The sequence below is a fragment of the Podarcis vaucheri genome (assembly GCF_965113315.1).
Source record: "Podarcis vaucheri genome assembly, chromosome: 15".
NCBI classification, from domain to species: domain Eukaryota; kingdom Metazoa; phylum Chordata; class Lepidosauria; order Squamata; family Lacertidae; genus Podarcis; species Podarcis vaucheri.
The window spans coordinates 1,201,645-1,217,842 of NC_138753.1; the positions used below are offsets into that span (position 1 = coordinate 1,201,645).

The following is a 16,198-nucleotide window of genomic DNA, read 5'->3' on the forward strand; positions in this document are numbered from 1 at the left end:
CACGGCTGTCTGTCAACTCGCCGCGCCTGCTCCTCCCCCTCCCCTGTCCGGGCTCACAACCCCCTTCCCCCAACCCGTCCGTGGCAGGGAAAAAGTGGGCCGGGGTCCCCTCTCCGCCGCTGAGAAGGACTCAGGGGACCCGCATCGCGTTCCTCCTCCTCCCTAGCCCCGTCGGGGTCTTTGTCCCACTAGGGAAAGGCGAGCGCGCCGCGCCTGGGCTCTTTCTGCCCGCCGTCCAGGCGCGCCCCGGTGGCTCTCCGGATCTTGCCCTCCCCGCAGGGCGCAGAATTAAGCATGGGAGAGATTATATCGGGTGGGGGGCGCTCCCCGTTTCCCGGCCAGGCCCCCTTTTCCGAAGCGAAGTCTCCCTCCCTCCCTGCGTGCGGGCTCCGCCTGTCCCTCCGTGGGGAGCTGTCGGGAGGGGCGCCGCCGCCAAGACTTTCATAAATTTTCGATGCGAAGCGGGAGGGAGGGAGGGGGGGAGGGAGGGAGGGAGGAGGCGGGGAAGGAGGCGGAGGGGGACCTGGCCCTGCCCAGCCCGAGCCCAGCCCAGCCCAGCCCTGCCCAGCCGTCGCTGCTGCGGGGAAGAGAGGCGAGGCGAGCTGGGGCGCAGCAGCGCGACGCCCTTTGGAGGCGCAAACCCGAGCGGGTGGAGAGGGGGCTCTGCGCGTTAAAGAGGGAGGCAGGAGGAGGAGGAGGAGGAGGAGGCAGCGCGGCCAGCCCGGAGGGGGCGGCTCCCCCCCCTAAAAGCGCCGAGCCGAGCGGAGCCGAGCCGGCAGCGAGCAGCCAGGCGCGCAACGGAGAAGGAGAGTCGTCCGACTGCTTCGCCTGCCTTCTCTGCCTGCCTGCCTGCCTGCCGGGGAAACGCTGCCGCCGGCCGCGCGATGCGGCTGCCTGGAGCTCCCGCGAGCCCCGCTCGGATTATCTGCCGCCGTCGCAGTCGCCGCCCGCTGTGAGCGCCGCTCCGGGATCCGCCGCCGCGGCGCCTCCAAGATGCTCCGCAAAGGTGAGTCCGCAGAGCCCGCGAAGGAAGCGAGGGACGCAGGCGGCCGTCGCCAAACTTTGCCGCGCTGTCCGGGGGCTACCGGACCCAGCCGGAGAGCACAGGCCGGCAAACTTTCCTGACCCCTCCGGGGGGAAGTGGGGGCGTCGGGGCTCCTTCCCGCGGGTCCCCGGAGTCGCTCCCGGACGAGAGCAGTGAGCCGCGCGCTCCGCTCGGCTTCTCGGGGTACCTGGGGGGGGATGTGGCAAAGAGTAAAGAGGGGCGAGGCGGCGGGGAGGGCAGAGCAGTCTCCCCAAAGGGCTGTGGCAGGGGGTCCCCATCGAACTGGGGAGGGTCAGGTGGTGTCCGGCCTGGAAGGTCCGGAGCGCGGGGCTGAGTCGCCACTTGGGCTTGGGCGGCGCTGCAGGGAAGGAGTCGACGGGGCGGGGTGGTGGTGGTGGGGAGATGATCGGAGCGCCCAACGGGGTGGGGAGAGGCCGGTCCCTCCCGGCTTCCTCTGGTGTAAGGACGGTTTCATTTGCCTCGTGATCCGCAGTCGCATTCTGGTTCGCGCGCCCCGCTGCCCCCTTCATCTGGGGGTCCCTCGACGGGTCGGGGCTGCTGGGACCTGGCTAGCTCTCCGCGCGCGCTGTCAAGTCGAAGTATGGGGGGGCGTGGGGTCTCCCCCTTACCAAATGCGCCCAACTTTGCCGGCCCAATCTTGGGATGTCGCTCTGAGACAGACTTGTGTGCGTGCGTGCGCGCCCTAGGGTGATGGGGGTCTCAGGGGCGGGCTTGATCCGTGGGGCTGAGCGCGGATCTTTTCTCGGGACCCGAAGTGGGGCAGGGCGGAGGGGAGCGAGTGGCTGGTGCGCTCGGCTCTAATCTTCATGCGGCGGCGGTGGGGTCACAGTCGTGGCGGGGTCTCTAAAATCGGCTCAGGAGGTGGGATGGCTCAGGCGCCTGGTCTTGTCACGGCAGCCTCTGGCAAAGCGGTGCCACAGAGGCCCCTCGCAAGGAAGAAGGAAGGAAGGAAGGATGAGGCCTCGCCCTCCCTCCTTCCCACTCTCCCTTCCCACCCCCACCCCCGCTTTCTGCCCCAGTTTCCGAAGCTTAATCCGTGCCAAAGCAACTGCCCTCCTTCCTGACCGCGAGTCGGGGCCCAGCACCTATTTTTTAAAGGAGCACAGCTTCCTGAGCATGCACAGAGCGCCCCTGAAGCCCGGTAGCCAGAATCAGCAGACCCCTTAAAAGAGGGGGGGGGAGGGAGACTTTGATGTGGGGGTCAAGAGGTCAGTTTAGGACCACCTCTCCCCCATTCGGAAGTTGGCCATTGGGGGCGGGGCGAGGAAGTTTTTTGGGTCCCGCAAGCCGGGCGGGCGGCGAGGCGACTTGGCTAAGTGGCCCCGCGATGAATTCTTGCGAGTCTCGAAGCTGTCTTTCATTTGGATCTATCTGTACGTCAGCCACGCGGAGGAAATGCAGAAAAGAGCCAGCCCGGCCCGCGCTTCTCTGCCGAGCTAATATCGCCGCCCTGAATAATTCAGCAGCCGGGCCCGCTCCAGGCCACGCCCCCACTCCCTCCCACCCAGAGGAGAAGGACCCCGGCCCCTTCTTGGCACCGGCGGCGGCCTCGCTGGTTCTGGGCCCCGGAAGGAGCAGGTCTGCTTTGGAGGGAGAGCAGCTCAGCCCGGGACCCCTCCAGGTCTCCAGCAACTGCCTCCAGGCACATATTTGCATCTCATTTGCATATAGTCGAAACAAAATAAAAAAAATCCTTCCAGTAGCATCTTAGAGACCAACTAAGTTTGTTATTGGTATAAGCTTTGGTGTGCATGCACACTTCTTCAGATACATAAAAGCTCATACCAATAACTAACTTAGATGGTTTCTAAGGTGCTACTGGAAGGATTTTTTTATTTTTATTTATTTTTATTATTATTATTTTATTACCGCAGACCAACACAGCTACCTACCTGTAACCATTTGCATATAGTCATCTTTGCATATTTAGGCGGCCATTCAGAGGGACAGTCAGGACAGAAGCAAAGTTGAGGTTGTTGTGAGTTGTATGTGTGTACCTGGGGATATAAATACAGGCACATATATTCTCTCATATACACAGAGATTTAATATTATCTAAATATATCTCACATACATATAAAACCAACTTCGGTTCATGCAACCCACTTAGGTGTGTTTTTTTAAATCGATTAACATGCCACTTAATCTTGCCAAATATTTGTTTTATTTATTTATTTCGTAAACTGCTTGTGAGGGTTGTTTTTTTTTTTAAAAAAAAACTATCAAGGGCTATATATGTTTTATTAAATCAATCAATCAATCAATCAATACTATATCTCGTTAAGAGACCTGCAAGAAGACAACCCTCAAAGCAGTTATCTAAAGGAATAATGTAAGGAAGAAGGTTCAGGAGATCATAGGGATGGGGCCAGCGATTTGAGTCTAGCCCTCCCCGCTTAACACCCCTGAATGGCAGGATCTGTAAGTAGATCTGGAGAAGCCAGATCCCAAGGGCCTGAACCAGGCGGCCACCACTAGCCCCCTTGGCTGTGTTCTCGCTCCACCGTTTGAGGCAGTATGCTGGGAACCCCAAGTGGGGGAGAAGAGGTGGGCTTCCCTTTGGGGCCTCTGGTGGGCCACTGTGAGGACAGGAGGCAGGACTAGGGGTGCATTTTTTAGCCTGGTCCAGCACGGCCGGCAGAGCTGTTTTTCTGATGCATGCCCTGATCCCAGCACAAAGGGCAGAACATGGACCCCTGGGCCACAAATACCCCTTTCCTGGATCCTGACCTTCTGTTGGATGAGGCTACTTGAAAGCATTCACATCATGCAAACTGTTTAGAGAGATAATTTTCCCCCAGTAAGCGGTACACAGTGGTACCTCTGGTTACGTACTTAATTTGTTCTGGAGGTCTGTTCTTAACCTGAAGCACCACTTTAGCTAATGGGGCCTCCTGCTGCTGCCGCGCCGCTGGAGCACGATTTCTGTTCTCATCCTGAAGCAAAGTACTTAACCCGAGGTACTATTTCTGGGTTAGAGGAGTCTGTAACCTGAAGCGTATGTAACCTGAAGCATATGTGACCCGAGGTACCACTGTATAAATTTTGCCAGGTAAATAAATCTGGCCAGGACTGGGGTTGAACTGTGGAACTCCCTGCCACAGGAATCAGTGTCGGCATGGCCACCAACTTAGAAGATGAGCAAGGTTAATGATAAGGATATCAGTGGCTCTGCTCCTGACAACCAGTTGCTAGAAAGCACAGGAGAGGAGAGGGATCTCTTGCTCAGATCCTGCTTGCTGGTTTCCCACGGGGGGGGGGGGGGACTGGTGGGCCACTGGGAGGGGAGGACACAGGACTAGATGGCCCACTGGCCTGATCCAGCAGGTTCTTCCTGTGTTCTTAAGGCCCCCTCCCCTCACTAACCGAGTCAACCATTTGCACATCTGAGGTTGTTTTGCACATTTTGCTTATTTTTCACGGTTCTCTAAGTTAATTTCAGGTTTTGTGGGGGAAAGAGACACGATGACAAGAACTCCCAGCAACCAGCAGAGCCACAGAGGGATGATGGGAATTGTAGTCCAGCTGGAGCTGGATTCTGGCCAAGGCTGCTTTGTTGGGTGAAGGGGCAGACCCCAGTCCTGGGAACGGCAGGCAGCCCGGTTCAAAGGGGCCAAACCCCCAAGGTGGGGGGGGCATTCTGTAGCAGTGCTGAGGGTCACCTGAAGCCGCCTCCTCCAGCGGGACTGGCTCTCCTGCCTCTGTGAAAGGGCTGCAGCCACAGAGTTAAGACTGGGGTCCCCACTTCTGTTCTTGAGGAGGAGAGGGGGGCAATTCTGGAGTTCCTGGGGGGCCCACATATCCCAAAGCTTTTTAAAGCCTATTCTGAGTCTCTTTAGAATCCAGTGCCTGAGCTTGTCTCAGGACACATATTACAGCACCTGGGGTGGGGGCAGGCAGGGGCCTTTTCAATCCAGGGGCCACATTCCATCCCGGGCAACCTTATGAGGGCCACTTCTGACATTGGACTAGATGACTCATTGTGTCCTTTCCAGCTTTAAAATTCTATGATTTGATGGTGGGCGAGGCCAAAAACAAAAGTGGGCAGGGCAAGGAATGTGAATGGTTAGCTACACTCTCAAAGCCTCTCTCTCTCCACCCTCCATTGAGGCAGCCCAGAGGCATGTGCAGAGTTCAAGGACACATTTGCAGCCTTGCACAAGTACTCAAGGATGGTGTGAGGCAGAGCCAGGGAGGGGCGTGACCTGGGGAAAGCCCCAAGGAAGGGTCTGAGGGCCCCCTCCCCTTGTAGGATCACAGGAGTGTCTTGCAGTTCCTTGGCCTGACCTGCCAAGGCAGGATCACCCTCAGCCCATGGCAGCTGCTCCCTCTCACCCAACATGCCACGTAGAGTACAGAGCAAACGGCTCTGGATGGCTCAGGCTAGTGAGCCAAATCACAGGTCGCTATGGGAGGTGGCGCAGGTGTGTTTTTGTGGGGGTAATAGGCTCCTTAGCCACTCTGAAACGCCTTCTCAGATCCCTTCCAGGTTCCCTTGCATGAGATGTCAGGATGCTGCCTAGAAGGGTCTGTGTGTGGTCTAGGCAGAGAGAGAGGGAGACTTCCAGATTCCTGCCCCTCTCCATTTGACCTCTGTGCTGACCTGTCCTTTGAAGGCCAATGGATGTGTGTTGGCTGCATCCCTTCCCCTTCCGCCTCTCCTCTCACACTTTTGAGGTCCTCTTGAAGAGCAGAGCTTCTTTGCCCCTCCAGCTGGTTAGTGATCCAGGGCGATAGAATCCTGCCCAGTGCACTTCCCTCAATAAACACCTGCTTCCTTATTTTATACTAACTCTCTCAGACTTCAGAGGTGTTCACCAAAGACCCATTTCACCAAAGTTTACTTCTGCTGTTGCGCTCCGGAGGCCAACTGGAGATTCCTTTGTCATTCCCAGTTCCCAGAGCACTCGGGAGCTCCAGTTCTTACACCAAGGTTAGTCAGTGGGCTGGGCTGTCGGGAGCAGCCCTCCCCACCCCAGCAACCCCATCCATTCTTTTAAAATCAAGGTGCACTTGACATTTTGAAGACTGTGCCACTTGCAAAGGAAAGGGGCTTAATTTCAAAAGATGAATAAGGAAACGGGGAACCTACACCTCACCCCCCCATCCTAAGAACAGGCCAACTGGATCAGATCAAGGGATGGAGGCAGTTCAGGAGGGTTGCTGTTTTGGTTTACGGCTTCCCCAGGTGGGGGGGGGGATAAATAAAAGTTTAAGGCATGGGGATAGGAGAGGTCACAAATGACAGTCTCTCCAAAAGAGTAGAATTAGTGAGGAGATGAAAGGCACCCCTGACTCCTAGCAGTAGAAAAATGGCAAGAAATGAGATCCTGGTGGAACATTAGGAGGAAATTTCTAAGCCATTTGATGGGGGGAATGGATGATCCTGGAAGGTGGCAGACTCAGGTGGTCACCTGTCAGAGATTTTCTTAGCCATGGCTCTTGCATTGCCCCTTCCAACTCTACAGTTCAATGATTCGATGGAAGAGGAAGCTCAACATGTCCTACCAAAGAGACGAGACCTTCCCAACGCAGGAAAAGAAAACATGTGACCAGAGATGTCACAGATGGATGGTGAGGCATCCTGGGGCTTTGGCAGAGGAGACAGGAGCCTAAGTATTTAAATAAATAAACCGGCGAATGGATTGAGGAGAAGCAGAAACGGTGCCAGAAGGCCCTGACCAGAGCAAGAAGAGGCTTTCCTCCAGCCAAGTTGGGGTAGAGAGCCAGCAGTAGATAATTGGGACCAGGGGAGCTGGGTTCAAGTCTTGCCTCTGCTATGGATTTGTTTTCCAGTCTTGGGAAAGTCACTCATTTCTGGCTCTCATGGAAATGAAACTTTTCTTCTTCTTCTTCTTCTTTGGAAGCGGAAAACCTTTATTTGAATCTGTGGCAGGAACATAGTTCTGGTCTCTGCACCCCAGAAAGGAGATTGTAGAAGGTTCAGAAAAGGGCCACCAAAATGATCGAGGGGATGGAATGACTCGCTCCCCTATGAAGAAAAGTTGCAGCATTTGGGACTTTTCACTTTACAGAAAGGACAAGTAAGAGGGGCCACAACAGAGGCTTATAAAGTGATGCAAGGCCTGGAGAAAGTGGACAGAGAAGTGTTTTTCTACCTTTCTACGAACACGTGAACTTGTGGATATCTAATGTTGGGAGATTCAGGACAGACCCAAAAAAAAAGCCCTTCTTCACGCAGCGCAGAGTTAAACTCTGGAACTCCCTGCCACTGGAGGCAGTGACGGCCACCAACTTGGAGGGCTTCGGAAAGAGGATTAGACAAATTCATGGAGGAGGAGAGGGCTATGGCGAGCTACTGGCCAGGATGAGCTATTGCTCTGCCTCCACAGTCAGAGGCAGTGATGCTTCTGAAATACCACTTTCTGTGAATCTCAGATAGGAGAGCACTGCTGTTGCGATCAGGCCTTTCTTGCAAGCAGCCCATTTGCGGGGGACAGGATCGGGTTGGCTACTGTGATGCTGGACTAGAAGTTCCCTCCGCCCCCTGGTCCCTTCTGCTGATCTTACTCTCCCTCTCTCTTCTGCACCTCCCTTTAACCCCGATGCAAAACTGGAATCCCAGGCTTGTCGCCCCACCAGATCCCTTGCTCACTTCGAGGGCTGCAAAGACAAGGAAGGCCCTTAAATTATTTATTTGTGGCATTTCCGTGTTTCCCCGAAGCCAGATTACATCAGAAGTTGAAATGCAAAGTAACGCATACATAACAAAGGCGGGATAAGAAAGATATGGCAACAGAGAGACTAAGCCAGGCTACGCTGAGTGAGTCGGAAATGAGAGTTGGGTGTTTGAGTACACATACTGGCCTATTAGCCACCTCACGCCCAGTTGGGGAAGGTTCCGTCCGCCATCTTGATTCAAAATGGTGTCCCAATTTCATCAAAACCCAGGTGAAAACCTGCTTTGTGATCTTGCATTGCGGGTTGTTGGGCTAGACCAGGGGTCAGCAAACTTTTTCAGCAGGGGGCCGCTCCACTGTCCCTCAGACCTTGTGGGGGGCCGGACTATATTTTTCTGGTGGGGGGAATGAACAAATTCCTATGCCCAACAAATAACCCAGAGATGCATTTTAAATAAAAGCACAGTTCTACTCATGTAAAAACATGCTGATTTCAGGACCGTCCGCGGGCCGGATTGAGAAGGCAATTGGGCCGGATCCGGCCCCCGGGCCTTAGTTTGCCTACCTATGGGCTGGACGACCTCAGTCAATGGAACAGGAGACTCTCAATCTCGGGGTTGTGGGTTTGGGCAAAAGACTCCTGCATTGCAGGGGGTTGGACTAGATGACCCTCGTGCTCCCTTCCGACTTGACAGTTCTATGACTTTGTGACGCTTGGGGTTCCTCCCAGTTCTATGATTCTGTGTTCAGGAAACATTTGGCTCTGAGGTCTCAAAGGGTGCCCAAGTGCACAGCAGGCAGATAAACCTGAGCCTTCCAAAATATACAGTAGGAGGGAAGAAGGGGGCTGGGTGAAACCAGAGGTGTTTGTGATGTGATAGAAATAAAGTGTGCTGCGTGTGTGTGTGAATCCTGGCCAACTCATCCCTGTTGCTGCTGCTGCTCCCGGTCTCCTCATTTCACCTCTCATCCCTCTGTTTTGACCAGCGGGAGAAGCCTCTTTCCCCACATCCCACCTTTCATGTGAGACCCACTTGGTGGGCATAAGGAAACAGGGAGTTCTCCTCTTATTTAGCACAGCACCCACCACATGGAGCTCCCTGCTCTGCAGGAGTCGTCTCTCACCCTTCCCTTAATGGTCTTGCCCTGTCTTTCCAATATTTGGGGTGGGACGGCCATAGCTCAGTGGTACAGAGCACGTGCTTTCCATGCAGAAGGTCCCAGGTTCAATCCCTGACAGCATCTTCAGGAGCGAGCCAGCATTCACTCACACTGAGCAAGCTGGAGTTAACTCTTTATTAGCAAGACAGTGTCTGCACAGGAGTGTCCGTCCTATGAGCACAGCAATTCTTCACTAGGTCTGGCCCCCCAGGAAGCAGTTGCAGAGGCTGAAGGCCCCGCCTCCCCACAGCTAAATTCCCTCCTGCAAGCAATCTGAGACTGTGCCTGCTTGCAGCCAACCTCTCCTCCACCCTTTTCAGGCCTCTCCTGGTTCTGGGAGACCAAGTGGGAGGCGAGTGTGTCACAGCAGGAGCAGGAGACACCTGTGACTCTTCCCCAGCCAGACTCATCTCTGCCTCTTGGCTTCCTTCCTCTCCTGCTTCAGCTTCTGCCTCTGATTCTGGACTGCTCTCTGCCACAGACTCTCCCAGCTCACTAAGCCCTGTTCTGCTTCAGCTTCCAACACCTCCTTCTCCCAGCCCTCACCCTCTGACCGCTCATTGTTGTCCCATCCCCACTCCCCGGGCTCTGAACCTTGTTCCCTTGGGGTTTCCCCAGCCAGTTCCTCCCACCAGTCCTCTGCATCCAACCAGTCCATGGCCCCAGATAGGGCTGGGAGACAGTCCCTGCCTGAAACCCTGCAGAGCTATTGCTGCTGGCCGGTGTGGATGACACTGAGCTTGAAAGGCCCTTGGCAGATGTCAGCCTCTGGTCAGCCAAAGGGAGGTCTCTCATGGTTTGGCTTGGAATTAAGGCTGCTTTCTTTTCTTCCTCTGTGTAAACATCCCAGTATGATTGACGGTGCCTTGCAGGCTCCTTGCTTGTGGGGAGAAAATAAACACCTGAATCTGTTGATTGACCTGGGTCTGCCTCTGGGGGGAATCACAGCGCTGCCTGGGAGCTGACAATACCCCCTGGGAAGAGCAGCTTTTGGGGAGAGCTGGGTTGATCTGAGAGCTCTTTTTAAGAACATCAGAAGAGAGCCCGGCTGGGCCCGGCCAGTGGCGCAACTGGACCAGCACCCTCTTTTCAGAGCGGCCAACCAGATGCCTCAGGAGCTACTGCTTTCATCCTTGTCTGGAGGCATTTAAGCAGAGCTCTTAGGTTCCTTCTGCAATGCCCAGCCAGAGGGCTGCCAGGGACTCCTAGTGGGTGCTGCAAACAGAAAGGGCCCTAATGGGGCAGGAAAGTGAGGTGCAAGTGTGCAGGTGTGGATCACAGCCCCAGGACACCCCACCTTATCTTTATTGGGCTCGAACCAAATACCCAGTACTTTGGGAATGAGGCCTGGACCTCCTTACCAGCCCCACTGGGGTGTCGTCACCTCCTTCAAACGGGACAGCAGATGGAAATAACCCCAGACCCAGAGGAGAGCTAGTTAGCGGCTGCCTCTAATCCAGATTAAGAAGCTTGCAAATCGAGAGCAAGTCCTCTGATCGGGAGATGCCTGCAAGATGTGTAATCCCGTTCACATGGCGAATTAATCCAGATTAACTCCCCCCCAACCCTGGTGTGGAGAAGGGCCACTTCTCTTAGCCCTGGCTGGTGATAGCCTAGTTTGACAGCCTTGGGGGCTCACGGGGTGAGGGGGCTTTGTCAGTGTTTGCTGCCGTGCGAGTGTGTTGAGGGGGTATTATTGTTGGTGCCCCCTTGCTGTGAGGGGCTGTGCCACCCCAGGGTGGGGAGGAAGCAGACGGGAAGCAAGGCAGGCCGGGGAGCTCCTGGAGCGACAGACTCTGACCCGGCAGAGCCGTGTGGGGAGAGGAAGGTCGCTTCAAGGTCAAGGCATATGGCAAGGTGGTTGGGCGGGAGTGGGGTGGGGGCCTGCAGGAACCCCAGCAGAGACGGTGTGTCCCCCCCCCACCTCTATTGCTTTGCTAAAAGGGTTCACTTGGCAGCTGGGCAAGAGAATCGAATTAAGTTATTTGCACTTAGTTGCTCTTCTAATGCAGGGAAGGGAGCCTGCAGGGAGAGTCAGAGGGAGGGGCAGGAGGGGGGCACAGAGCTGGCCTGGGCTGGAGGGGGCCCCCCACGCAAAAAAGGCCTTCTCTTTCTGCTCTCCAGGAACTGTGAACCTGCTTCTGCAAGGTAGGCAGCAGCACCTGGGCTCTGCAGAAACAAATGTCAGCTCTAGCATTTGACAAGAGTTGCAGGGTGCAGGTCCAGGGGCGAGTGACTGTGGTTTTGCCCGTGCTGCTATGCATGACCCCTGAGCCCCCAGGCCACGTCCCACCACTGGAGGCCATCAAACTGTACAGACTGCCAAGGGACATCTAGTCCACCCCTAGCAACGCTGTGTGTTCAGAGTTGTGTACCTGTCCTGTAAGGCAGTGGGCTCCCTAATCTCCATTATTTATTTGTTGCCTTTGTAGCCTCTGGTTTCTCAAGGTAGCGTGCCTCGCTCTCCCCTCATTTATCGCCACAACACCCCTGCAAGGTGGGTGAGACTGAGAGGCAGTGCTTGTTTTCCAAGGTCATCCAAGGGGATTTGACACCTGGTCTCTCCCAGGTCTTCGCTATTTGGGTGCAGGCAGCCAGAGACCAAGTGGCAGCTTCTCAACACCCCAAGGCAGCCACTCTTCCTGGGGGACGAGGACAGGGGCAGAGAGAGAGAGAGAGAGAGAGAGAGAGAGGGAGGGAGGGAGGGAGGGAGGGGCGGCAACGGGGTTCTTCTGGGACTGTCTAGGACAGCCTTTCTCAACCTTGGGTTCACAGATGCTGTTGAACTACAACTCCCATCACCACTAGCTAGCAAGGTCAGAGTTCAGGGGTGATGGGAGTTGTAGTCCAACAACATCTGGGGAGCCACAGGTTCAGAACCTCTGGTCTAGGACTTGGAAGCCTGTCCTGGGAGACTTCCCTCCTGAACAACAACAACAGGAAATCAAAAGCTCTCTGCACATGCTCTCTTTTTCTGACACCACACATCACCTGGGACCAGGGCTTTATATTGAAGGTAGAGATTCTGAGGCCCAGGTAGCTGGTCTGAGAGGGGTCCCTGAAGGGATTCCCGTTGTGAGGAAAGGTTGGGGAGAAAGGCAGGAGACAGGGGCAGTCAGGCCACCCCCTGACCCTAGATGGGGGCACAGTGGTGGTTGTGGGAGATAGTTAATTCAGTTTATTTTTTAACTGCGAACCAGCCCGATTCATGCTTTCGAAAAACACAAACTGAAACTCGCCCGCCCTTCAGAAATCTGCACTTCTCTGAATTTTGCAACACAGTTCTCCATACAGAAATGCACGCACTGGGTTTAAGTGTGCATATAAATGAATATATCAGTGAAAGTAACATGCCAAAAGGGGCAGAGTGTTAGAGAAAATTGCTCTGCAGAAATGTGTTTGTGAGGAGGAATTTGACTAAGATGCTGAGGAATTTTCAGGAAGCTTTTTTTAATAAGAAAAAATTGTATTGCAGATTGCTGCGGAAATGTAAGAGAGCTGAATTTAAGATTAGGAGTGAGATTAGTGTGAGAAATTGAAATGGAGCCCTCCCTCCCTTGGCATTTGGCTTGGGGGTGGGGAGGCATCTTCTCCCTGTCTTCTGGATAATGGACAGCCTTGTCACTGCAGCCCCTTCCTCTTAGCCTTTACTCAGACCATCCTCTCTCTTCTCTGGCCCAGGGAGCTCAGGGAATAGCCCTGATGATCTGCTTCGGAGGGGCCAGTGGGTGGGCTGCTCCACCGCCCTCTTTTATCCTGGCAACACCCCTGCGAGGTGGCCTAGGCTAGGCTGAGAGGCTGCGACTGATGCAAAGTCAGCCAGGAAGCTTAGGGGCGTAGGAAGCTGCCCTATACTGAGTTGGGCCACCGAGTCTGGCTTAGTATTGCCTACACTGACTGGCAGAAGCACCCCGGGACTCTGGGGAAAGGGTCTCCCTCAGCCCTTCTCTGGGAGATGTTGCTGGAGGTTGAACTCAGGACCTTCTGCATTCCAAGCAGGGCTCTCCCACAGAGCTGGAGCTTTCCCCTTAGAAATATAGACTATAAGAAGATGATCTCTCCCTCGGGAAGTGGCAGGCTGTCCTTCCTTGGAGGTTTTTAAGCAGAGGTTGGATGGCCATCTGTCTTGGATGCTTTAGCTGAGATTCCTGCATTACAGGGGGCTGGACTAGATGGCCTTTGGGTATCCCTTCCAACTCTACATTTCTTTGATTCTATGATAAGGCTGATAACCCTGCTGGATCACCTAGTCCAGCCTCCACTTCTCACAGATTCCCCAAAGGGTAAACCCCAAGCAGAGCCTGAGGGAAGCAGCATTCAGAGGCGGTGGCTGAGATGGGATCTGAACCCAGGTCTTCCAAGTCCTAGTCCAACACCCTAACCACTGCGCCACGCTGCCTCCCGGTGGTCTTACCACAGCCTCCCATCTAGTGATTCTGCATTTTCCTTCAGTCAGCTCCAAGGGCTCCTTTTCCGTCTCCACAGCCAGCGTGGCGATTGTAGTAGTACTAAACGGGGGCGTTTCTCTGATGCTGGATTTGAATGATGGCCTTGTGTCGGGTCCTTATTCCCCGTTTTGTTTGGCAAATTTATTGTTTCTATTTTTAGTGGATCTTATTGTGGATGCGTGGCGTTGCTCTCTGGGCAAGGTGCTCTGAATAATTCACTGCCCCAACCCCTCGAAAGGTGACTAATGAGCAAATCACCCATTGCAGGGACGGGGCACATCTTGTAAGGGGTTCCAAGGGTCCTCTAGTCCACCCCCCCTGCAGTGCAGGAATCTGTGCCCCACCCATTTCCCCCACCCATAGCAGAGAGGGACTTTTGCCAGCCTCTTCCTCTCCAATGCAGAGGAGCACATTGTGAGTTTCAGCTCCAGAACGCAGCAGGCAGGCTATGGGAGTCCATGTCTTTTTACAGGGACGTGTTTTGGAGGGGTCTTCCACCCCATTTTTAACATTTCAGGCTGTTTCTCAATTTGCAGTTGCTCCATGTCAGAGTAGACACTACTATGCTAAATGGAGCAATGGCCTCCTGACTCAACAGAGGTTTGGTTGGTTAGCGAATCATTGGATTGGAAGGGACCCCAGGGGTCATCTATTCCAACCCCCTGCAATGCAGGGATAATTTCAATGCAACCTTCTAGGGGCCACATGCCAGCAGTGGGCAGGGCCAGAGGAAACAGTGGGCAAGCAACAGATGCAAATTTTGCCTTTGTACAGTAGCTTGGTTTCGAGTCGCTCTCCTCCATCCAGGCCAAGCAAAGAGGCACTATTAAAAGCCAGACTCAAAGAGGTTGTGAAGAAGGGCTGTGGTCCAAGGAAGAATCCCAAGGGCCAGGCAGAGAGGCATGGAGGGCCACATCTGGGAATTAGGGGGCCGGTGGTCCCTGTGGTGGACTTGGCCTCCGATGGAACACTTTCCTCCAAGCCAGTAAGAGAGCAAAGACTCTCTTTGTGAACTGTCCTCACTCGGAGTGTACCAGCAAAGTTGGGCGCAAGAGCTGGTTTAGGATGCCAAGCTTTTCTGTAATCCCATCCAGACCCCCAGCACAGCTGCCCCCAAACAACCCCACCCAGAGGGGTCTGTGCAAACAGAGGAGGGAAGGATCAACCTCCTTCTCTTCCTCATCTTGGCAATCCGGTTCAGCTCTCCTGCTTTTTCTGTTTGTGATTTCCAACCCCCCCCGCATGAAAATCCATATGCAAATCTCCGTGTGCATTTCACTTGCATACAGCAAACCTCATACAACACATTTTTGCACTTCCTTTCCTTTGAGTGCACCCCGTTCCCCTAACAGATGCTTTTTTGGGTGACCAAGTTTTGGGGTGGAGACCAGACACATGGCAGAACTCAGGGAAATGTTGGGTTTGGAAGGACAACAACCATGTCCCAGCCTTGGCTCAAGAAGTGCAGCTGAGGTCATTGTTTAATGGAAATGGAACACACTTCTCTCCTGTCCAGAGGGGCTGGGTTATCTTTTGCGGGGGAGAGCACTGGCCAGCTGGGAAAATGATGTCACAGCAACAGTGACAGAGGCCTGGAGCCAGGCGACTGGGGAGCCCAGTGAAGTCCATGGAAGGAGCTGGACCACAGCACAGAGAGGGCAGGAAAAGCAGGGGTGGGATAGATGAAGGCTTGAGGGAGAAGGGGGGTGCCCTTGGCGTTGAACTGCAGAGGCTCCCTGATGAACACAGGACTGGAAAGCTTAGTGCACATCTTTGGGAAAGGATTTTCCAAAGGACTGTGTTACTATCATGGATTCCCCCCCCCACACGTCCCAAATTCAAGCAATCTTCCCTTTGGACTTTGGAGGGGCTCTCTGGGAGGGCAGGCACTGTTGGGGTGTGCGTGTGAGCATGCTTTGCCAAGGACCCAAAGATTGGACCGATTCATGGAGGAGAGAAAGCTATTGATGGCTCCTAAGGGACGCGGGTGGCGCTGTGGGTTAAACCACAGAGCCTAGGACTTGCCAATCAGAAGGTCGGCGGTTTGAATCCCCGCGACGGGGTGAGCTCCCGTTGTCCAGTCCCTGCTCCTGCCAACCTAGCAGTTCGAAAGCACGTCAAAATGCAAGTAGATAAATAGATACTGCTCAGGTGGGAAGTTAAACGGCGTTTCTGTGCGCTGCTCTGATTCGCCAGAAGCAGTTTAGTCATGCTGGCCACATGACCCGGAAGCTGTACGCCGGCTCCCTCGGCCAATAAAACAAGATGAGCGCTGCAGCTCCAGAGTCGGTCACGACTGGACCTAATGGTCAGGGGTCCCTTTACGTTTACCTTTAAGCCACGATGGCTCCGCTCTGTCCTCCACTGTCGGAAGCAGCAGTTCTTTGGAACACCAGTAGCTGGAAGCTGCAGGAAGGGAGAGGGCTGTTGCGCGTTCGAATCCTGATTGTGGGCTTCCCAGAAGAGGCACCTGGTTGACCACTGTGGCTCTTGGACTGGACCTGGAGCCCAACTCCTTTGTACACCTCCCTCCCGTCCATCTTGCCTGGGACTGGCAGTGCCGATCCAGCTGGACCAAAGGCTTAGCGTTGTCTTGAGGTGGCTCCTAAGCAACACCCACCCCAAGCTGCACTCTGCTGGCCCCTCAACATCTGGGGTGGGAGACAGCCTTGTCTGCTGGAATTTTGCTAAAGGAAGGCAGGGCTGAGATTATATTGCTCATTTCCAAGCGTTGAGAGACTCTGGGGTTCCAGCGCTTCCACAGGTTCCAGTTTCCTGGAAATGAGGGACAGCGGAGATTGCGGTGTCTTTAGCGTATAGAATCATAGAAATGTAGAGTTGGGACCACAAGGATAATCTAGTCCAAGCCCCTGCAGTGCAGG

At 54.6% G+C, this 16,198-nt stretch overlaps 1 protein-coding gene across 1 annotated transcript in view; it reads left to right on the forward strand.

Moving 5' to 3' along the window:
- Positions 1-529: 529 nt before the first annotated feature.
- Positions 530-16,198, forward strand: part of RTN4RL1 (reticulon 4 receptor like 1) — a 63,122-nt gene continuing 47,453 nt past the window's right edge. Inside the window, exon 1 of the mRNA XM_082201872.1 lies at positions 530-1,006. Coding sequence (XP_082057998.1) covers positions 994-1,006 — 13 coding nt within the window. The 5' untranslated portion in view covers positions 530-993. The remainder of the gene's footprint in view (positions 1,007-16,198) is intronic.